The sequence below is a fragment of the Podarcis raffonei genome, chromosome 11 (assembly GCF_027172205.1).
Source record: "Podarcis raffonei isolate rPodRaf1 chromosome 11, rPodRaf1.pri, whole genome shotgun sequence".
Lineage (NCBI taxonomy): Eukaryota > Metazoa > Chordata > Lepidosauria > Squamata > Lacertidae > Podarcis > Podarcis raffonei.
The window spans coordinates 10,899,501-10,923,872 of record NC_070612.1 but is presented as its reverse complement, the minus strand read 5'-3'; the positions used below and the strand labels follow the sequence as shown (position 1 = coordinate 10,923,872).

Below are 24,372 nucleotides of genomic sequence, written 5' to 3'. Positions count from 1 at the left end.
TTAGTCTGTGAAAGGTGTTTCCATGACGGCCAGAACTCTTCAGTAACTTTATCTCAAAACTATCTTATAATTGTGCATACCTGAGAGAGAGAGAGGAAAAAAATACATCATAGAATCTTAGGATTGTAGAGTTGGAAGGGATCTTCACAGTCATCTAATCCAATCCCCTGCAATTCAGGAATCTCAGCTAAAGAATCCCAGACAGGTGTGATTCAACCTCTGCTTAAAAGGGACCTCTGCTTAAAATCTTCTTATAAAAATCTCCGAGGAAGGAGAGTCCACCGCTTCCTGAGGGAATCTATTCCACTGTCAGAGAGCTCTTACTAGCTCTTACTAGCACAGTGGTACCTCAGATTACATACGCTTCAGGTTGCATATGCTTCAGGTTACAGACTCCGCTAACCCAGAAATACTACCTCGGGTTAAGAACTTTGCTTCAGGATGAGAACAGAAATCGTACTCCAGCAGCGCGGCAACAGCAGGAGGCCCCATTAGCTAAAGTGGTGCTTCAGGTTAAGAACAGGTTCAGGTTAAGAATGGACCTCCAGAACAAATTAAGTACTTAACCTGAGGTACCACTGTAATATCCAAGGCAACACGATGACCAAATACAAAGATACGATATCAACTTACACTCTTTGTATAATATGAAATATATGAAATCACGTAAACAGAAAACTTATGAATCTCTGAAAGTCACAAATTATGCACTCTTGATGGATTCTCTTGAAAACATAAAACCAAATAAACATAAGTCTTATAAGTCTCTGAAAGTCTTTGAAGACTATGCAAGTCTTCTGAAAGAAGCAATGTAGCAGTGACCACATACCGGTAACTTTATGACCACTGCTCCATAGCAATTGTTGTTATACTTTTCCAGTCACCGTATAGATGGGTTTATGAAGCAATTCTGTATCCTTCTGCTGTGCTGAAGAAGAATTCCAGGAAACAGTGGGTATATCCAGAATCACTGTTCACAACGTCTGTTTGCGGACCACTTCGGCAGTGTTGGATGCCATAAACAAAGCTTACAGCCTGTTTTCACCAGATAAGAATCTGATACATTGCTCTTACTGTCAGAACGTTCTTCCTGAACTTTAGGTGGAATCTCCTTTCTTGCCACTTGAAGCCACTGGTTCGAGTCCTACCCTCCAGAGCAGGAGAAAACAATCTTGGAGTAACATCTTCCATGTGTCAGCCCTTTAGATACTTGAAGATAGCTCTCATATCTCTTCCCACTGTCCTCTTTTCCAGGCTAAACATGCTTAAACTCAATTGCTGGAGCACGAGGCTCTTAAACTCAGGGCCATGGGTTTGAGCCCCACATGGGGCGAAAGATTCCTTGTTTTGGAGGGGGTGGCCTAGATGATCCCCATAGTCCCTTCCGACTTTTCGATTCTATGATCTACTTCCCTCAGTAAATTGTTACTGTGGTTTTCTAAACCTCAGCCTTGTGGAGCAGAAGGTCTTGGGTTGAATCCTTGGGATCTCTGTGTAGGGCTGAGGAAAAGACTTCTGCCTGAAACTGTGTAGATTTGGGGGAGGGGTTCCCATCAGGTGGTCTGCAGCAATGTGTGTAAAAATACAGTTAAAAATCACGCAGCACCTAGCACAGAGCAATTACAACTGGCAGGAAAATCATTAAGTCGTCTGCCAAAAAAACTTCAGCAATTTCCCAGGGGTCTGTGGAGGGGGGAAATATTTGAGAACCACAGGTGCAGACGATGCTGAGCTAGACAGACAGGTGGTCTTGTTGCAAGGGTATATGGAATACCTGTGGTGGTCTTGCCACAGTCTGGCTTGGTATGAGTCAGCTTCTTGCATTCCTAAAATGTTCGCCCCCCCCCCCTTTCTTATATACTGTGGTCTCAAAGGAATTGTACCACCACACCAGCTAGTAACAATTTATTTTATTTATTTTAAAAGGAACCTGTTTAACATCAGGTCTCCTTTGGCTCTAAGAGATACAGAAAACGATTTAATTGCATTTGATATGGCAGTTCTCACCTGGCTACATTTAGCGTAGCGCTGTTTAAAAACCTTGCCTTTCAGCGAGGGCTCTGAGCGTGCCTTTGCTGACCAGGGGGAGCCAAGCCTGTTTTCCTGACCGCCGTAGCAAGAGCACTAAACAGTCCAAGCCTTTCTTCCTTCTTTGCAGTACCCGATGGTGGCTGACTTGTTTCATGATGGGAAAGACCCTGCGCCGGCTGCTGCGACTGGAAAAGGAGCTTCCTCGAAAATCAATATCCGCTCTGCCCGTCCAACTGTGAAAGCAGCCAATAAGGAGCACAAGAAAACAGTTGGGCATCAGGTAGGAAATCGTTCTCACACACACTTGGTAGAACTTTTGCGTTCCCATTGCAGCATTCGTACTCTTTATAGGGACGCGGGTGGTGCTGTGGTCTAAACCACTGAGCCTCTTGGGCTTGCTGAGGAAGGTCGGCGGTTCGAATCCCCGCAATAGGGTGAGCTCCTGTTGCTCTGTCTGAGCTCCTGCCAACCTAGCAGTTCGAAAGCATGCCAGTGCAAGTAGATAAATAGGTACCACTCCGGCGGGAAGGTAAACGGAATTTCCGTGCACTCTGGCACTTGTCACAGTCCTCCGTGCGCCAGTGGCGGTTCAGTCATGCTGGCCACATGACCCAGAAAACTGTCTGTGGACAAACGCCGGCTCCCTTGGCCTGAAAGCGAGATGAGCGCTGCAACCCCATAACTGTCCAGAACTCCTTTACCTTTTTACCTTTTATTCATACTCTTTGTCACACCAAAAACGTAAGACTAAGTGAATAACCAACACTGAACACTACTGCTTGGATGCATTTATTTACATTTTACATTACATTTTACATTATTTTACATTTTAGAATATTCATTTAAACAACCTTAAAATATCAATGACTTCCCTTCTACTCTTTCCATGGTTCATTTTCCATAACATAAATCCCTGCATATTTTGTGTAAACTAAACCATTGAGTATTCCATTATTACATCCATCAAAACTTATTTACACTGTTGAATTTATCTTAATGCTGCCCACGTTTTCAAATATACACAATTTTCCCCAAATATACTAAAATAAATCAATTTATTTATTTTAATATATTTGGGGGGGATTAAAAATTCCCCTCCACCTGCCACCACCTTAGTATTTGGGGTGGTTTTGCATTTCTTTTGCCTTCTGCTTAGATCTGGGGGCAGGAGATTTTATTAGGGCACAAAACCACCCCAGTTACCATTCTAAGGGTCAGATTTCTTCCATTTGCTGACCATGATACTTTGCTTCCAGATGCTTCATTGGAAGAGATTCATACATGTAATAAATATTAAGTGGGTGGTGCTGTAGGTTAAACCACAGAGCCTAGGACTTGCTGATCAGAAGGTCAGCGGTTTGAATCCCCGCGACGGGGTGAGCTCCCGTTTCTCGGTCCCTGCTCCTGCCAACCTAGCAGTTCGAAAGCACGTCAAAGTGCAAGTAGATAAATAGGTACCGCTCCGGCGGGAAGGTAAGCGGCGTTTCCGTGCGGTGCTCTGGTTCGCCAGAAGCGGCTTAGTCATGCTGGCCACATGACCCGGAAGCTGTACTCTGGCTCCCTCGGCCAGTAAAGCGAGATGAGCGCCGCAACCCCAGAGTCGCTCACGACTAGACCTAATGGTCAGGGGTCCCTTTACCTTTTTTATTCAATTTAAGTTCCAAAAGAAGGCTTCTCTCAGGCCAGAATAGCTATCAGTCCTTGCAGTTATTTAACTTAACAGCTGTCTGTGGTTCAGTGAGCCCCAGATTCTGTCTTCCACTCTTGCGTCTGGTATCCTTGCCAGGTGGGTTTTGCAATATTTGGGCCAGATCCAAACATGTTGTTGTGCTAGCAGAAACCATTGCGATTTGTCCTGCTAGCGCCGTGCGACTTTCTGCCCTCTCTTTCCCCCTGCTCCCTCTCCAGGGAAAGATGGCTCTGTCTGGCAAACAGAAATGCTTACTCTTGACAGAATGAATGCTTTAGCACGATGTTGAATTGCACCCTATTGTATTTATTTAAAATGCCATACGCACTGTTTTCCTATTAAAATATCCAGAGCAATTTGGGCAGGATCCTGCCTAGAGGCAGGAGCATAGAATCTGATGTCCTTTGGGTCCATTCCTCCCTTGCTGTTTTGTGATGTTAAAAGGCCTATTCTCTCTCTCTCTCTCTCTCTCTCTCTCACACACACACACACACACACACACACACATCCCTAAATCCCTGAACAGCCTCTGCAGAAAAAGGATTGCATTTGAAGAGTTGTGAAGCAAGCAGTTTGTCACCATGACACTGTGTCATTCACACATGCTGTAGCCACGAGAATAACTATTCATATTCCCCCTTTTACACGTGTTTCCATGTGCATGTTCCTCACTTGACGGCAGTGTCCAGAAGAGTGGGCAAGGCTTCACAGGTAGAGATGCTGCGCTCTAGGGCTGAGTCATCTCACAGATTTAGCAGTCGCTCATTAAGTGCAATCAGGTGTAGAAAAATAAAGTGATGTTACACCCCACATTATGCCATCTCATTTCAGGAATGGGTTGTCTTTTTAATTGTTTCTTCCAGTTCCGTAACTCCTTACATTTGCTTATGGAGACCCTGAATGCCACCACACCCCATTATGTACGCTGCATCAAGCCAAATGATGAGAAGCTTCCTTTCAGGTAAGTACGACAAGACAAGAACACCAACAGGCTGAAGTTAAGCAGACCATGAGATAGTTGATGTCTGACTGTCAATTGGTGTTGTTTGTGCCCCACCCATTTGACTGGGTTGCCCCAGCCGCTCTGGGCAGCTTCCAACATATAAAAAAGCATTAAATCTTTAAAAGCTTCCCTATACAGGGCCGCCTTCAGATGTCTTCTAAAGGTTATATAGTTACTGATCTCCTTGACATCTGATGGGAGGGCGTTCCACAAGGTGGGTGCCACCACTGAGAAGGCCCTCTTTTCTAATTGTATATGGGGTAATCCTGCCCGATGCTGAGCATTCACTGCAATGAGCCTTTAGAAATGTGTCTTTCCAGAGGGGTGACCGCTGCCTTATGCCGAGTTCACCTAGCCCAGTATTGTCTGCACTGACAATAGGACAATAGGCAGCAGCTCTCCAGCGTTTCAGAAAGGGAGTGTTCCCAACCCCACCTGGAGATGCTGGGGTTTGAACCCAGAGCTTTCTGTATTCAGAGCAGAGGCTCCACCATTGAGCCACTGCCCTTCCCCTAAAGAATATTCTATGTATTGTGGCACCCAGAAATGGACACAGTATTCCAGGTGTGGTCTGACCAAGGCAGAATAGAGCAGTACTATTACTTCCCTTGACCTGGACACTATTCTTCTGTTGATGCAGCCTAGAATGGCATTAGCTTTTCTTGCTGTTGCATCACACTATTGACTCATGTTAAGCTTGTGGTCTACTATGATCCCTAGATCCTTTCCACATGTACTGCTGGCAATCCAGGCGTCCCTCATCTTATATTTGTGCACCTGGTTCTTCCTGCCTAAGTGCAGAATCTTACATTTGTCCCTACTGAAATTCACTCCCTCGCTTAACTTTTGCTATAGTTACTCCTGTGAAATTTGTGATACGCTCCGCTTCTTGCTAAACGTGTTGTTGAATAACTGCTGTACTCTGTCCCAAAGTGGCAAGAGTTTGATCGTGGCAGCAGCATTTCAGAGAGGTCTCTTTGTTATAGCCAACATAAAGAATTGCTTTGGGAGTTTGCATGATGAAAGGTGCTCAGTCAAAGCAAAATTGCTAGTGTTATTTATTATTATTATTAAAATGGCGAGCGCACACACATGAGCACACGTACTGCTGAGCTGCTCGCTGGAATAATGTGCTAAATGTCTGCTCTTGTGCATTTGACTTCCTGATAAAATAATGGATCACTTGCTGGGGGATTGACAGCTTTGATGGATTTTATAATGTGGCGAATACCAGGAGGCAGCGTATTTCTGCTATTATGGTGCATCAAGGGCTACTCAAAACTGCTCATTAATTCTGTATTTGCAAATATTAAATGTTGACAATAATTGCTGAAGATTTTGAGCCACAGAAAAGGAACTAGCGAGCAATCCTGGAGTTTCTAATTCAGTTCTGGCAAATTGTGAACTTGCCAATATATTTATATTTCTATTTCTATTTCACCCAGCCACTTTGGGCAGCTTCCAACACACATAAAAACATAATAAAACTTAAAACATTTAAAACCTCCCATTACAGGGCTGCCTTCAGACCAGTTATTCACTGAAGGGGGGTGAAAAGCCTTCCACAAGTAGGATCCAGAATTCAGAATTCATTTCAGGTTGAAAGCAGTGATCCCATGCACCTCCTTAGTCCTGGGAAAATGAAGGTGACCTCTGCTTAGTGTCAGGGACAGGAAACTGTTCTGTTTTTTTCAACCAGAGGGCAAGGTTCCCTCGTGGACCATGTTCTCCTTATGCTAGAGGAGGGGGGGGCAGAAGCAAAAATTGGTGGGGCAGCAGATGTACACCAGGGGACATTCCAGGTACACAAAAGCCAGAGGATGCTATATCACCACCTAGTACCGCATCTCTCCATCCTTCAGCCTGGCATGCGATAGGCATTGTTACAGTTCAGGGACACATCCCAGCTAGTCAAAAGCATTTTCCCTTCACTTCTGTGCTCCTTACCCCACCTAAATGCATGGGCCGATTAGGGAAGTTGCCTGGGGAGAGGGAGTGAAGTTTGGGGAGAGTCCCAAAGGCCAGATTGAGAGGGCTCTCAGCCCACATCAGAAGCTCCCCGTGCCCTTGCAGAATGTGATTAAGAATGCTTTGGTGTTTCCAAATCCAGAAATGGTTTGCTAGATCCCCACAGCGATTCTTTTCTTGCAGTGCACTAAATTTCTCTATTTCCATCCCACTTTCGGTTACGGTTTAAATTTTAGTGAATGTTGAAGTACTCCTAGGGAAGTCGTAAAATTGTAGATTTGAGAGGATCCTCTAGTCCAACTCCCTGCAATGCAGGAATCTCGACTGAAGCATCCATGGCAGATGGCAACCCAACCCCTGCTTAAAAGGAGAAGCCCACAGCCTTATCTGTATGAAACCTTCTCTGGTTGGGCAAATTTCTATCCTCATTCCATCAAGAAAGCACTTATACAGTTGACTCAGAAATACTACACTGCTTGGCATTGTTAACTGTTGTGCTGCCTAAAAAAAACTGCTGTTAGGGCTTTTAGATGTATTGCATTGCCACGTTCATAGGTGCTATAAATCTGTTTCCTTGCAGCTTTGATCCAAAGAGAGCAGTCCAGCAGCTGAGAGCCTGTGGCGTCTTGGAGACCATCCGCATCAGTGCAGCTGGCTACCCGTCCAGGTACCATATCTCTGAAACTCTCTTCCGCTGTGTTGTTTTTAGTGTGTGTGTATTGAAATTAGCAAACACAAAAGCAGAATAGAATCCGGGGATAGGTAGAAGGTAGCCAGGTTGGTTTGTAGCAGATCAGCAAGGATACCTGTCTTCTAGTTATTTACCGTATTTTTCGCTCTATAGGATGCACTTTTCCCCCTCCAAAAATTGAGGGGAGATGTGTGTGCATCCTGTGGAGCAAATGCAGGCTCCTTGGCTTCAGCGATAGCAACGCTAAGCCTCCGAAGCGCAGAGGGAGCGCTCCCTCCGCGCTCTGGAGGCTTCCCGTTGCTTTCGCTGACGCCTGGAGAGTGAGAGGTGTCGGTGCGCACCGACCCCTCTCGCTCTCCAGGCATCAGGGATAGCCGCCTGAAGGCCTTCGGAGCGCAGCACAAGTTCCCACTGCGTTCTGGAGGCTTCAGGTTCCTTTCGCTGAAGCCAGGAGAGTCTTGCTCTCCCGGCTTCAGCAAAAGGAACCCAAAGCCTGAGGAGCACAGCGGGAACTTGCGCTGCGCTTGGAAGGCTTCAGGGATAGCAGTGCGCAGCCCCTCCGGCAGGGAGAGGCTGCACGCTGCTATGGCTTCTTTAGCCCCGTGCAGCCTCTCCTGGCAAGGAGAGGTTGCGCGGGGTGAAAGAGGAAGCCAAAACAGCAAGCGGGATCCACCACGCTCACTGCCTTGGCTTGTGCCATAGCCGCGTGCAACCCCTCCTGCAGATTTTTTTTTCTTGATTTCCCCCTCTAAAAACTAGGTGCGCCCTATGGTCCGGTGCGCCCTATGGAGCGAAAAATACGGTAACCATGGCAGCAGCAAGATGACTCCCCCTACGCCATCTCCTGGCCCCTGAATTGTTCTTGGGGATAGGAGTAACCAAGAGTGGGGTTTTGTACAGAAAGACTATAAGCTCATTTCAGCATTGATTCTAGTTTTTAAAAAATAAACAGCACCCAACTTCCACAACACCCTCGGAGGGGGAAAAATAATTTCAAGGAGAAATCCCAGCGGTAACTATGTTTTTCCGGCTACAACATAGCGGTGGCCTCTTTTAACAACCCACGCTCCATAAAATTTCAAGTGACAAGTCTGTAAGTGAATTAAAGATTGGCCAGTCACCTGGTGTTCTGCCACACGGCATGTTTAGCATCATCTCTTTAAGCCTGTCCCCCAAACTGTCTTGTGCTAATGCAGTTTGCAATGATTAGCTTACGGACAAAGCGAGGATAGAGACAGGTTTGTGTTTGGAATTTGCACCACATTTTGGGGAGCTTGTAGTTAACAAAAGAAACATTTTAGGGCTTGGTGAAATTTTGCACATCCCAAGTATAAATCAAGAGATAACAGTGACAAGGGCAAGTCATATTTCGGGGGTGGGAGTGCATCTGGCTTCACCGCTGAGCAGTTTTCGTGTTTTACTATCGGCATAACGATCATCTTTATCATCTGCAGCAATGGGATTATAAACGTAAGGCTACTGTGATGGCGAGTCCTCATGCCACTCTCCTCCCCCCCCCCCTCTTACTTCTGCCTCAGAATGTAAATGTGCATTAGCAACAAGAAGGAGCGAATACAGAGTGTTCTCTATGAGTCCCCAGACAGGCATACAGTTCGGCCAAACTTCCCTCATCTCATTGTATCTCATTATACGCTCTTCCTAGTGACATTCCGTGTGTTGACATTCTGGGTTAGTGAGGGCTGCTTTTCCTCCTTACTCTTGAAAAGAGCACCTCTGCCACAGCCACTGTCCTGAGTTTATAACAATATCTAGACTTTCAGGGGATTCAGTTGTGCAAACCTTTAAACTGCTTTTTGAAACCCATTTATTTTCGGCCACCTTCTCCGTTTTTATTCTGGCCCTTTGACAGTTTAGATATACAGTATATATATTTTAGGACCCGTTCTACTTGTGATTGGGATTTGTTTTAAACTGTTTTAAATACCATATTTTACATTGCCGTAACCTGCCCTTCTGGTGAAGGGTGGGTACTAAATATGATGAGGATGACGAAGATGATGATGATGATAACAACAACGACAATCATTGTTAGAAAAATTATCTGGTGCTCTGTCTGCAGGAATTTTATATATTAATCTTCTTTCTTTGCAAGCAGTTATCTGCCCCATTACAGGTGTTAATACACTAATCTCAGTAATTATTCCCATTCTTCTACAGTGAAAGGCTAAAGGTGTGTCTACTTAACATTAAGCTCTAATTCATACTGGCTAAAATGCCCGCATCTCATTGCCATTCACCTTACAGTTTTCTCCTTTCTATAACTGCCAACTAAGATTTCACTTCGTATATCTGACAATGCGGGCTTGAGTCCACGAGAGCTTTGTGAGCCTTAATAAATGCATTAGTCTCGGAGGTCCTACAAGACTCTCTTGATTGTTCTCGCTGCAGAAGAGACTTAGCATGGCTACTTCTCTGGAAGTAGCCTCTCATTTTAACAAGCCCATGTTTGCAAATGGTTGCTAATGCTGTTGCCTTTATTGGGTTGTTGTTGTTGGTTTTTAGATTATTGTATGCATTCCTTTTCCAACAGTTTAAAAGCACACCAGTGCAAGTAGATAAATAGGTACCGCTCTGGCAGGAAGGTAAATGGTGTTTCCGTGCACTGCTCTGGTTTTGCCAGAAGCGGCTTAGTCATGCTGGCCACATGACCCGGAAAAACTGTCTGCGGACAAACACTGGCTACCCCGGCCTGTAAAGCGAGATGAGCACCGCAACCCCAGAGTCATTCGCAACTGGACTTAACGGTCAGGGGTCCCTTTACCTTTATGCATTCCGTTTATTTTGCTATATTGGGATCCTCCTTGTGTGTGCAGAGAACCCCCAAAGGTGGCTTGCAAAATGAAATAAGCACTTACAGTAGGGCCTGCATGACCTCCACGCTGTGTCCCTCCCAAAGAAGGATATAGAAAGATGGCGAGACTTGACAACTTAGATCATGGGCAAACTAAGGCCCAGGGTCCGGATCAGGCCCAATCACCTTCTAAATCTGGCCCGCGGACGGTCCTGGAATCAGTGTGTTTTTACATGAGTAGAATGTGTGCTTTTATTTAAAACGCATCTCTGGGTTATTTGTGGGGCATAGGAATTTGTTCATTATTTTTTTCAAAATATAGTCTGGCCCCCCACAAGGTCTGAGGGACAGTGGACCAGCCCACGGCTGAAAAAGGTTGCTGACTTGGATGTTTGTTCCAGCATACTCCAGGAAAAGCTTAAATCCACGCTTCCTTGGGCTTCCCCTCTTCCAGTCCTTCAAGGCTCTGAGTCATATCTACCCCCGCGATACTTTGCCCATCGGGACTGCATCTCTTGCCACCTGTTCTACCTCCATTGCATGCCTCTTAATGCCAGAATCCGGAAGTCACAGGTTGGGAGAGTGCTATTGCACTCAGGTCCTGCTTTCGGGCTTCCCATAGACACCTGCCTAGTCACTGTGAAGACAGGATGCTGGACTGGATGGGCCTGATCCAGCAGATAGTTCTTACACTCACATTTTTCACTGTTGTCTCTGCTGGTTTGCTCAATAGGGATGCTGTTAAAGCGGTCCCTATCCACTTAGCCTCCAGCTCTGTCCTTAGCTTGAGTGCTGACCATGCCGTCGCAGAGCAGTTAGCAGCCTGAGATAAAAAGCAGGAAGGTGTGTCATGAGGTTTCTTCTTCGTCTGCCTAGACTAGCCTCGTTTAATCTGCATTTCATAAGGAATTCCAGACATTACTGCTGAGCTAGCAAACTGGAAGGCTGTTAATCGTACGTAGTCCACACAAATAAACCATCACGATAAAAGTTCAGTGGAGCTTTAATAGAGAATTATACTTCCCCCCTGTTATTTGGGGTTTTATTCTTTTTTTTTTACAGCCTTTCCATTACTAAGCTACGAAAGACATGCATATAATATTTATGGCAGCCTGTCTAAAGATCAGAAGACTTGATGGGCCTATGGAATGTAAGATTCCATTTAATCGCCAGGACAGTCTTCCTATATGGGCAAGCTCTGTGCCGATTTACTTTGAAGCGAGGCTTGGTGACCCTGGGCCAGTTTATACCATTTGCAGATCCTAGTGGTGACAGCTTTACCCTGGAATTCACAATTTCAGTCTGCAGGTGAATGGTTTCCTGTTTTAAGGCTCTGCTGTCACAGAAACCTCCCCACATACAAGTGGATCACAAGCCCCTGTGGTTTGGGCTTAGCAGCACTTTCTGAAACACAGCCCTTCTCCAAGGTTTGCTCTTCTCTGAATTTTGCAGTTCCCCAGCCAAGTGATATGTGCAAGAATGCATACAACAGGGCAAATTGTGCATATAAATGCATACGTTACTGTGAATAATATTAAAAAGCATTACAGCTGGCGGAAATCGAGTCACAAAAAAGTGCAGATTACTGAAATTTGCATACAAATATATGTACGGTGGGACGCAGGTGGTGCTGTGGGTTAAACTACAGAGCCTAGGACTTGCCGATCAGAAGGTCGGTGGTTCGAATCCCCGCGACGGGGTGAGCTCCCGTTGCTCGGTCCCTGCTCCTGCCAACCTAGCAGTTTGAAAGCACATCAAAGTGCAAGTAGATAAATAGGTACCGCTCCGGTGGGAAGATAAACGGCGTTTCCGTGCGCTGCTCTGGTTCTCCAGAAGCAGCTTAGTCATGCTGGCCACATGACCCGGAAGCTGTACTCTGGCTCCCTCGGCCAGTAAAGCGAGATGAGCGCCGCAGCACCAGAGTCGGCCACGACTGGACCTAATGGTCAGCGGTCCCTTTACCTTTACCTATATGTACAGTAGGAGAAATTTGCAGTAAAATGCTGGTGAATCTTCACAGGGAATTTTAAAAAACAAACAAAAAACAACAACCCTCAAACCGCTGTGGAAAAAGAGAAACTGAAAGAAACCAACATTGACGGAATCACCTGTCCCTAATTGCAAATTTGTGTGTGTGTTTATTATGTATTTCTCAGTTCACCCGGCTATTGATTAAGAATTAGCGCATAGTGACAGATGGCCAATAAATAAACCCTGTAAGATGTCTGCAGCTTCAGGTCCCTTCTGGACATTTGAAGGCAGCCCTGTTTAGGGAAGCTTTTAATGTTTGATGCATTGCTGTATTTTAATATTTTGTTGGAAGCCGCCCAGAGTGGCTGGGGAAGCCCAGCCAGTTGAATGGGGTATAAATAATATATTATTACTATTATTATTATTATTATTATTATTATTATTATTATTAGAAACCAATGCAGAAAAATGCTCCTCTGCATTTCTGGGCACCTTAAGGTCACGGCATAAGACAAGGGTCTAACAGACAACCAGGATACTTTTAAGTCCCTCCTGGGCAAATGGCTGAACCACCTGCAGCTGCCTGTACATGTTTCTGTATATAGAATACCATGTACTTCAACATGGCTGGTTTCAATGTGTCTGCATTGCATTGGTGAAGGAGTAATTACCGTTTCAGTTGTTCCTCACTGAAATATTGAGAGTTCAGGATCACCTTGCAATCCCTTGACAAAGCTGCTGCAATGTTTCTTGTTCCCTTTGTGTTCCCTTTGTGTAATTGAGAGAGCAGCTTTTTAATCATTCCTGATTTCAGAGAGCATTGACAGAACAGGAACCTTCAAAACTATAAACACTGCATTTGGCAAAACTGGATACGCTTAGTTGTGGGGTTTTTGTGCCATGAAATACTAGATTTCTGCATAAATGTGATCGAGACTAAAAATGCATAATTCAGTTTGAAGCACTGCTCAGGAGCAGAGGGGTATGTTCATTATTAGAATGTACTATGATGAATGCACCATCCCTAAGAAATGGACAGTGTATCGATCACAGCCTTTTTTGTTTAAAGCAAGGAACACTGTCTCTTACTTCTTGAAAACCGTTTTGAATCTATTTATCTTCGTTCTAGAAGTCCTGGCTACACTTGAAAGGTAATCTTTAGAAACCATGAACTTGAATAGTTGAGCTCCTCAGCAATCACTCACAAGCTTCCTTGTGTGCAAACACTTTCGCTTTAAGATCAGTGAGTCAATGCCCAGCTGTTTCAGAAGGGACAGTCATAAGAACAGAAGAGTTATCCTTCCTAGACCAGAGTTCCTAGTTCTGAGGAACCAGACACAGTCTGGGAAGCTCATCAGCCCAGTGTCAAAGTGATGATCTTCCTGTCTGTCTGTCTCCAGAGGTATACTATGTGTATGGCAAGTGAAACCTGCAACAAAATGTTGCAGTATAGAATGCTCCTGTTTAGGGTTCTAACCGGCCTTGCCCTTTACTTGGATACTCCATTCCAGTGGTTCCCAAACTTATTTTTTTGCACAGACCGCTTGAAAATGGCTGGTTGTCTTTGTGGACCATAGAATGATTTTTATGCCTGTTTTAGCAGTTGTAGTGCACTTTGCTTCCTTTATTTTTTATCTTGCATTCCATAGAATTCAAACTTTGTCATTGTTTTTATTTAAATTTGTATACTGAAGGCAGTATACAAGGCAGAGGGCCTTCTCGGTAGTGGCGCCCTCCCTGTGGAACGCCCTCCCACCAGATGTCAAAGAGAACAACAACTACAAGACTTTTAGAAGACATCTGAAGGCAGCCCTGTTTAGGGAAGCTTTTAATATTTGATGTATCACAGTATTTTAATATTCTTTTGGAAGCCACCCAGAGTGGCTGGGGAAGCCCAGCCAGATGGGCGGGGTATAAATAAATTATTATTATTATTATTATTATTATTATTATTATTATTATTATTATTACTGCCCTATACAATCTCAGGGCTGTCAACGGGATAAAACAATGATTTAAAAATACAGAATACAGAATCGAAATAAAAACAATAACCCAGTAACCCCCCCCAACACATTTTAAAAGGGCACTGAATACGAAATAAAGAAATAAACGAAACAGTAAAGTTCCAATTAAGATCAATATGAATGTTCAATGCAGACATGCCTGAATGAAGCTTGAAGGTCGTTTGGTGCTCCATGAACCACTTTTTGGAAATCTGTGCTCCATTCCTTTTCTCCCCCTGCCCCCCCAACCCCCCCCCCCCAAAAAAAACCCAGTCTGTCAACATTCTGTGGTCCTTATTGGAACTGTTCTCCTTCCCCTCCCCAGCCTACCAAGTTGTTTTATTCTTCTGCCAACTGATGGTTCCTCCAGTCCTGCAGAAACCTTCCCCTTGTGCATAGATAGAAAGGACTGTTTTGTCTAGGAGTGCCTTCAGTCAATATTTTGTGGGAGAGAGTCAAGCATGCAGAGTAAAGCACAATACCAGAACTTTAGGTTTGCGCAGTTAAAGTGAATTATTAAAGTGCTCTGTAGCCCTTACATAGGTCTGGGAAGCCTCCAGATGCTGCTAAACTACAACTCCCATCACCTCCAGAAAGCATGGCCAATGGCCAGGGATGATGGGAGTTGTAGTTCACCAGCATCTGGATGGCTGAAGGTTCCCACCCCTTCGCCTATTGAATCATTTGAGTCTTCTCTTCTCATGAGGTGGCCAAAGTCTTGGAGTCTCAGCTTCAGGATCTGTGCTTCCAGTGAGCACTCAGGGCTGATTTCCTTCAAAATGGAGAGGTTTGATCTTCTTGCAGTCCATGGGACTCTCAAGAGTCTCCTCCAGCACCATAATTCAAAAGCATCAATTCTTCGGCGATCAGCCTTCTTTATGGTCCAGCTTTTACTTCCATACATTGCTACTGGGAAAACCATAGCTTTTACTATACGGACCTTTGTTGTCAAGGTGATGTCTCTACTTTTTAAGATGCTGTCTAGGTTTGTCATTGCTTTTCTCCCAAGAAGCAGGCGTCTTTTAATTTTGTGGCTGCTGTCACCATCTGCAGTGATCACGGAGCCCAAGAAAGTAAAATCTCTCACTGCCCTCTGAACTAATTGGAGCAAATACTCAAGAAAGGTCCGATATGGTCTAAGCACTGCCTAAGCTTTGTGCAAGGAAATCGGCACAAAAGCCGAATAACCAGATCGTCTGGAGCAGCCGTAAATAAAGTTCCTGTTCTGAAAATGAGTTTGCTGTTAGTGTACGGGATAGCCATTGTTAAATCCATCAATCAATAATTTTTCTAATCCTTTTTTTAAAAAGTCACATAAGCTCAGCGGCCGTCACCCTCATGCTTTGTGGCAGTGAATTTTGTCAAGTACGTGCTAAATGAAGTTACTTCCTCCTGTCAGGCCTGAATCTGCTGCTAATCCGGTTCATTGAGTGAATCGATGTCAGGTAGCAGAAGTTGCACTCAGAGCCACTGTTCTTCCCAGGAAAGCAATGCACAGTATAAAGATTTACTATCTAGATATACTTTAGGTATTTGAGGTAGAGCGGGAGGAGGCTGGAGTCATCACAGAAATGCTCGATAAAACATTTGCTTTTGGTTTGGCCTTAACAGAGCTGAATACAAGGGTGACTGGCTAACCTGTTTAAACAGCGGCAAAGCTCTGTTGGCATTAAAATGCATTCAAGAGATGCCTGACAGTCAAAAGCAAGGATGCCTGCCAAATCTCTGCTGGAAGAGTGTTCCAAAGAATGGGACCAGCGACACTAAATGCCCACTAATTCTAGCTGAGGCTAGTTGGGCCTCTGTAATATGGGGGTCAACTAATTTAACTCGTGCAGATGATCAGGGAGATAAAGGCTCCAGTGGTCCTTAAGGAATCCAGAACCCCAATTGCCCAACACAAACGCCTTGAACAAGACTCAGTAGCATATGGGCAGCTCATGCAAATGTTTTAGCAGAGGCGCTGAGCATCTCCTCCCATCATTCTGCACCAGCTACAATAGGAACATGATTCACACCTGGTCAAACTTTTTGTCTGATTGGCAGCGACTCTCCAAGGTCTCAAATAGTGGTCTTTCCCATCTCCTGCTATCCAATCCTTCTAAGCAGCAGATGGCCAAGGATGGAACCTGGGTCCTTCTACATGCCAAGCAGGTGTCCTGCCACTGAGCACCAGTCCCTCCCAAGGAGGCTGCAGGTGTCTGAAAGGCAAGAGGCCATGTGAAGGCACCTGGGACCTTCGGCATGCAATTCTTATGCCCTATGACCGACCTGTGTCCCCATTCCTTTTACTGGGCCAGTTAACACCATCATTTTCCCCAGTACAGGAGCAGCAGTGGTCTATGCTTATCAGTGCACATATGTCTGACTGAATGGGGAAGAGAACTAGGATATAGACAGACACTTCGAGTAGTAATTTGCACAACAACATGTGACACAGAGACAGAACCAATCACAAAAAAGATGCAATAAACCAGGCCCATTATGCGAAGCTATAATTCAGTAACCAATTGCCTACATAGTTTGGCTTCAGCGAGGGGTGGGGGAATTTTAAACCTTTGTTAGCTAGGCACGTAGCTCTCGTGCCTCTGGGTCTATTCTACGTAGAAGATCTGCAGCTTTGTGTCTAGCTAATGGCCAAATAAATTCCCCTGATGAAGACGGCTGAAACAAGTTGGGAATTGCTTCGCAAATTTACTGTTTATCGATGCTTGCCTCCTGCATCTTTCCAGGGCTGTGTACATTGAGTGCTTGAAAACTCAGGAACGCTAGAAGTAGCTGAATTAGTTATTTGGCGTTGTGTGGAAGGCTTTAGCTCCTTGCCATACCGTCTTGCCCATTTTGCTCAGCTGGCGATGCAAAGTAGTAAAAAATTGGCAGAATAAATTGCGAGAAATTCTGCACATTTGCAAAATTACGCAGGTTGCAGAATTCAGCTTTTCTCGGTGCAAAGTTTGGAATGCCACGCCATCGAGAGTTTGGAAACCTTTCGGCCTCTGTGCCACAGAAATGCAAAAAAAACTCCCCCCCCCGCCCGTATTTTCAACACAATTTTTTTTAAAGTGCACCAGTTGGCTGTGCAAATAGCTGGTGTTGATGATAAACCTCAGCCTTTCATAGCCTATAAAATAGGGGTTTTTTCCCTAGCTTTTCTCTAAACATATTATCACAAATATCCGTGATGGCTCGCCTGCCTTCACTGGTTCCATGCTCACCTCATCCAATATATATAACCTCATCTAGCCAGGAGCGGTTGGGATTGTCACATGAATGTTCCAGACTTCTCACTCATGCCTCTTCTGTTCATCTGAGCTGTCTGTCGGATGCTGCAGCCTTGTACCAGTTTGGTATAAAAATCACAGCTGCTAAACTTTTACAGACATTGCACATACATAATTGAAATGTTTTCCACTGGCACCCCTCTCTGCAGACTGATTTTTTCATAATGCACCTTACGCTGCCTTGTGGTCCCTTCTAGGAAAACAGGGTCCATAGATTATCAAGCTTTATTTATCTTTATATAAAGGGGGAAATTTTTTTAAGGCTTGGACATTGCAAGAGCCTTGGACATTGTAAACAGTTCGATGTGTTCTGTGCCGACTCTGCCACAGTAATATTCTTGAGCTTTATACCTGTAAGGGCCAGTTCCCAACATTCCGTCACACCTTAGTGTGACCAAAAATACGCGAACTGGCTTACAATGCATAGATTAAAAACAAAACAAAACTGCAGACATTGTGGGGGTCTGCTCACAGAGCTCTGTGACTTAGCTTGGAAGATGGACTAGCCCAGGGTAGTCAGCGTCATGCCTTCCAGATGCTGTTGGACTCCAATTCCTATCAGCCCCAGATAGCATGGAGAACAGTCAGGGATGGTGGGAGTTGGAGTCCAGCAACATCAGGAGAGGACCAGATTGCCTACTTGTGGACTACCCTGTAAAGCTGCTGCAGTTGGACATACTGGGGCAGATAGACACTCTTTTACCCACTCAGGACCCTAAACATTGAGATGGAGAGGACCAACCTGGTTCCATCCTGTCACAAGCGAGCCTGCTTCAACCTGAAAAGGGGTTTTTGTGAGCCATTGTTCTCCGCGGAAGCAGCCAAACACTGCAGGAAAGAAGGGGAGAGTCATTGCGCCTGAAGCCCACCTTCGATTCTTGAAGGTTATTGGAGGCAGGCTCTTGCTTTTTGCAGAGTTACTGGCATTTCGACAGTCCTTCGGAATTTTGCGGTTCACTCTTCCCTTCCCTTTTCTTTTTTGACACTCGCATGCATTTAATTATGGCAGCGGTTGGCAGCCCTGGACTCTCCTAGCAATTCTATTTAAAAGGCCTGTTTTGAGGGGTCCATAACTCAGGACTTTTAATTTGCAACGGGCTGAAACTTGGCAGACAGTGAACCAATTTCAGAATCCATTCTGTGGGCTCTAAATCTAAATATGATGGCAGGAAATTCTCTTCCGAGAGGCAAGATATAGTGCTCTGCCTCTTTGAGTTAGAGCTTTGCCACGGTGTGCTCGTAGCTCAGTGCTGCCTCCAAATCTCTACCCAAAGGTTTCGCAAAGGCCGCAGAGCCTTTTGCAGAAGTGTTGGTTGGAAAAGGCCTATGTTCTCCTCTCTCAACAGGGAGACGGTCAGGAAGCTGGGTTGTCCTGATTTACATGTATGGGAGCTTGGAAATTCACAGTAGTCAAAGAATTAAGTCCAGTGCATCCCACACCAATTGTTTGCATTTTGCATTTAATGGCTGAATAAATTGGCAATTCACTGTGCCCCTGACTGTGCATGCAGTAGCAAGAAAGAGCACCTCGGCTGCCTTTCATCATGAAAACAAAGAGCCTTAATTTCTGCAATTAGCAGGGCTGAGGCTTGGGTTAGAGGTGCTGACTTTTGATCTCAAAAAAGTACCGAGCAGGCCCAGAGGCTGGAACCAAGCATGAAATTTGACAGGTGAGTGTATTGAGCCAGGATAGAACTTAACTCAATCTGATGGGTTTTGAAGCCAGGGTGTAATCTTAACAGGCTGTAGGCAGAGCCTTGAAGAATCTGGCACTAATGGAAGAGCGATGGAGAATGAGTGTGCAATGCGATGAACAATGGATTACTGGCTTTTCAGCCCCCAGTACTATTGTTTTTCTTATGTGAACAACCCTAGACTCTGTTCTGCTTGGAACTTGGGAGTTTTGCCTAGATCTTTTGTGTGCCTCTGTTGTCGGCAGAAATGTACTCTTAGGTTCCTTCTGCATTCACAAAGACTTCTGCTTTTGGACAGCTGCACCATTTCTGCTTCTTGTGAATATTTGAAGGAGCGAGTATGACTTCCTATAAGGACTTCCATCTAGCTTTTCCTCATAGCTTTCAGCTTAAACAAGCTATTCTGAAGCCTCTTCTGCTTCCTTCTCAGGTGGACCTACCATGACTTCTTCAATAGGTATCGAATTCTTATGAAAAAGAAGGACACCTCAAAAAAGGAGGACAGGAAAGTGATTTGCAAGATGCTGCTGGAAAGCCTAATTAAGGTGAGCAGGGTTAAGAGTCTTTCCACATCCCTCTGCTGCCCAGTTGCCCAGGTGTTGCCGTGACCTGGGAGACCTTGGAGATTCTAGCAGAATAAAACTCTGTCAGAAGGATTGAATGAAGTAAATGAGACATGGCCATGGGAGTTGTTTTGCCCTCAGTCTAAAAAGGACCCTTTTTGTACCTCCAGATTCTTAAGATTACTTTAGCAGTGTTTTGCCCATTCCGGGGCCTCCTTTTAATCTCACTTTATTAGAGCCAAATGGAGCATCATGTCTTCAGCTGGTTTGATTGCTGTTCTTGTGGGTGAATGCTGGGAATTGCAGTTCGGCTGCGAGGAGAGGGCTTAGGGCTGTCTTAACAGAGAATTCTCAGCAACGCACCTGGGAACTCCAACCCAGATTCTTTGGGGAAGCCATGATAGTAGAACTGGTATAACCCCACAAAGTTTGCTTTGTAGATTAGGGTTCAGGAGACCGCAGTGACTTTGCCTGCAGCAGAAAGTTTTCAAATCCTTTCCCATTCTTGTATTGTTGCTCAGAGATGAATAAGCATAACAAAATATGGAAAATTTGACATCTGCCCCAAACTTACCCTGAGATCACCTGAGCTCTTACCTTGATTACCAAACTTTTAAACAGGGCCACCCTTCTAGTTATATATTTGCCCTCTCCAGCCATACATATTTCTTGCACAACACCTTTGAGTCTGCCAGGTAAAGACTTTACAAGGGGAAGGATCAAATCCTTCCTCACACCATTATAATGTGCACAATAGAGTTTCCTGGGAATTCATCAAAAGGCTGCCATACCATTTCTTCCAATGGGGTCTGGTTAAATTGACCCTCCATAAAGGGACGCGGGTGGCACTGTGGGTTAAACTACAGAGCCTAGGACTTGCCGATCAGAAGGTCGGTGGTTCGAATCCTCGCGACAGGGTGAACTCCCATTGCTCGGTCCCTGCTCCTGCCAACCTAGCAGTTCAAAAGCACATCAAAGTGCAAGTAGATAAATAGGTACCACTCCGGCGTGAAGGTAAACGGCGTTTCCATGCGCTGCTCTGGTTTGCAGAAGCGGCTTAGTCCTGCTGGCCACATGACCCGGAAGCTGTACGCTGGCTCCCTCGGCCAATAGAGTGAGATGAGCGCCGCAACCCCAGAGTCAGCCACGACTGGACCTAATGGTCAGGGGTCCCTTTACCTTTACCTTTAAAGGCTCCTGGCAAAGCTAAATAGTAATGTATGAAGTAACTCCCAGCGACAGCTCCTTTCTTTTGTTGGATTATGACTTGCAATGTCACAAGGCTCCATTGCTCTCTGTTGCTTATGTAATCCTGAATCTGAGTGTATGAGTGTTGATAAAAGGGTGTCAAAGCCCAGGAACGGCTGTGGCTCAGGTGTAGAGCATCTGCTTTGCATGCAGAAGGTCTCAGGTTCAATCCCTGGTGTCTTCTCAGTAGGGCAGAGAGAAACTCTTATCTAAAAGTATGGAGAGCTGCTGCCAGTCAGTATAGAGCTACCATATTTTTCGCTCTATAGGATGCACTTTTTCCCCTCCAAAAATTAAGGGGAAGTGTGTGTGCTACCATAGGGCAAATGCAGGCTGCACGGCTAAGCCCAAAGCCAGAACAGGGAGACGGAACACTGCGGAGCGCTCCGTCTCGCTGTTCTAGCTTGGGGATGGCTGCGCTCAAAGCCTCTGCAGGGCAGCGGGGTGCCTTCACGACACTGCCCTGCAGAGGCTAGAAAGGCTGTTCCCAAGCCAGAACAGCAAACGGTCTCGCTGTTCTAGCTTGGGGATGGTAGCCGCCTGAAGCCTCCAGAGCACAGCGGGAGTTCCCGCTGCACTCCAGAGGCTTTGGGTGACTGCACCTTGAACGCACCTTGTTTTAGAGGGGAAGAACAAGGAAAAAAAATGTTTTTCCCTGTTCTCCCCGTCCTATGGTCCGGTGCGTCCTATAGAGTGAAAAATACGGTAGATGGATCAATGGTGTGACTCATTATAAGGCAGCTTCCTGTGTTCTTCTCCTCTTCTGCATTGACTGGCAGCTGCTGTCAAGGTCTCAGACAAAAGGGTCCTTTTGGTCCCTTGCTATTTGAGGTTCTTTTTAACTGGCAGTGTCAATTAAGGACCCGCAGCTGACCTGCAACCCGTCCAGATGTTTCTAATTCCAAAATTCATTGTACCACCAGCACCCAAGGCAGCAGTAAATAACCTGCAAGTTGCACATCATAAATTTTTTGAAACTTCATGTGTAACCTGAAAAGGGGAGAACTGGGTATATGTTTGGTGTGCAAATGTGCCCCTAGTTTTTCTTACGCTCATTGTTCCCCACACTCTGACCTGCGTGAGAGGAAACAGGTCAGTTGTCTCATTTTGGGATACCTGCCATCTGCACAGATGTGAAGCTTACGCCTAATTTCACCTAGTTGCAAAATGTGATACAGGCCGTCTTGCGTGCTGATGGGGAAAACTAAACGGCTGTTTCCCTTAACCCAGTTTCCCTTTATGCTTTTGAAAAGGATCCTGACAAGTTCCAGTTTGGGCGGACCAAGATTTTTTTCCGGGCGGGCCAGGTGGCGTACCTGGAGAAACTACGGGCGGATAAGTTCCGTGCGGCTACCATCATGATACAGAAGACGGTGCGAGGCTGGCTGCAGAGAGCAAAATATCAGAAGATGAAAAAGGCAGCGCTTAAAATCCAGAGGTATACCAGAGGACACCTGGCACGCAGGTAAGCAGTAAAACACACGTTCTCATGAGGGCAGTGTAAGAGATACGAATTGATGCTGATAACTTTTATGTCTACTTCAGCTTTATATGTTGCAACCCAGTACATAAGAACTTGCAAAGCTGTCATATACTGAATCTTGGGGATGTGTAACTAATATAGTGACCTCCAGATGGAGTCCAACAGCAGTGTCCATTCGCCCAAGTCAGCACAACGAATGGTCAGGGATGGTGGGAATTGTTTCTTTATTAATTATATGTCTGTACTGCCCTTCATCCAAGGACCACAGGGCAGTTTACAATACAAAAACACATAACGTTGTTGGCACCCGTCTGTCTAGAGAGAGTGTGTCTCTTACATGAAGGTGTTTCATCGATGGAAGTGCTACCATTGAAAAGTCTGGTTTCCTTGAAGCTTCCAGGTATCAAACTTCTGGCCAGGGTGATAATGGTGCAACCATGCTTCACACAGCAATGAACGTGGTATCAGTAGCCTTCCCAGCTAATGTTCCTTGTTATTTCTACTACTTTCTTGTAAGTTGCTTTGAGACACTTTGGTGCAGAAAGCCACAAATTAATATTATTGGGGGAAGTCATGTGCTTCAAATGTACATTGAATGCCCTTTAAATATACGGCGTGGCTCTCCCCACCCCCTAATAATAATAATAATAATAATAATAATTTATTATTTATGCCCCACCCATTATTTATACCCCGCCCATCAGGCTGGGTTTCCCCAGCCACTCTGGGCGGTTCCCAACCGAATATTAAAAACACAACGCAGCATTCAACATTAAAAACTTCCCTAAACAGGGCTGCCTTCAGATGTCTTCTAAAAGTCCAATAGTTGTTTATTTCCTTGACATCTGGTGGGAGGGTGTTCCACAGGGCGGGCGCCACTACCGAGAAGGCCCTCTGCCTGGTTCCCTGTAACCTCACTTATCGCAGTGAGGGCGCCACCAGAAGGCCCTTGGAGCTGGGCCTCAGTGTCCGGGCTGAACGATGGGGGAACCATGTCCTTGCCGAGCAAGTATTGTTTTAAATAATTTGCTCTAATGTTTTGTGTCCCTTTCCCTTTGGAGCAAACCTTGAAGACTATATATTATTTGGGAATATACAACAAATGATTCCTCTCTTGCAGTGGGCGAAAGTCTTTTTCACTCATTCTGGCACCTGCATTGTCCTTGTGTGATGGACTTTGTTTCTGCCATATGATAAGAACAGAGAGCCCTGCAGGAATCAAACGCAATAGGAAATTGGATCAGCCACCTCCACTTTCACAAGTTCTTTTTTTTTTTTTAATCGCTCCGAGCAAAGAACAAATAATAAAATCCAATGAGGCACACTTAACCATCTCGAAAAACTTGAGGTTTTATAAATATTTATTGAAAGAGGTGTAATAACGAGCTGTCGTATATTCCACAAGCCAATACTCTGATCTGCAGTACTACATGAGGATTCTAACTGCATTCCAAATTAAGAACCATGTAGGAACTGCTTGCAGTCCTGCTCCTAGATGTTGCCAAACCAGTGCACATTGCTTTAAATGTCAAATCAATTTGCTGCCGTTGTGCTGGATCTCTTGTAACCAGTAGTTACGCTGCACTACACTTGCTTTTGGTGCTGGGGGACTGGAGCAGCTAGCCGCGATGAGGATGTCTTTTAGGGCTTTAAAACTTAAGGTCGGGATGTGAAAAGCTAAGAGAAACGGAGTCAATTTATGTGCTACATTTTATTTCAATCCTGGAAAAGCATTAACAACTTTTCGGACACCATAGCAAAGTTTAATAAAAGTTGCCAGGCAGGGCCGGATCATCTGTTGGGCAGACAATACATTTGTCCCATGTGGTGGCCTTAAAAGGGCTACCCAGCAGCCACCTTCTACACACCACCGATGTCTTCAGTGGAGCTTACAACCAGTGAAGAATTTAGAATGCACAAGTAGTGAAAGG

At 45.1% G+C, this 24,372-nt stretch overlaps 1 protein-coding gene across 5 annotated transcripts in view; it reads left to right on the top strand.

Moving 5' to 3' along the window:
• Positions 1–24,372, top strand: part of MYO5B (myosin VB) — a 291,515-nt gene that overhangs the window by 197,946 nt on the left and 69,197 nt on the right. For all 5 annotated transcript variants that reach the window (XM_053408482.1, XM_053408479.1, XM_053408481.1 and 2 more), the window contains exons 15-19: positions 2,159–2,311; positions 4,585–4,682; positions 7,273–7,359; positions 19,578–19,692; positions 22,212–22,423. In XM_053408482.1, coding sequence (XP_053264457.1) covers positions 2,159–2,311; positions 4,585–4,682; positions 7,273–7,359; positions 19,578–19,692; positions 22,212–22,423 — 665 coding nt within the window. The remainder of the gene's footprint in view (positions 1–2,158; positions 2,312–4,584; positions 4,683–7,272; positions 7,360–19,577; positions 19,693–22,211; positions 22,424–24,372) is intronic.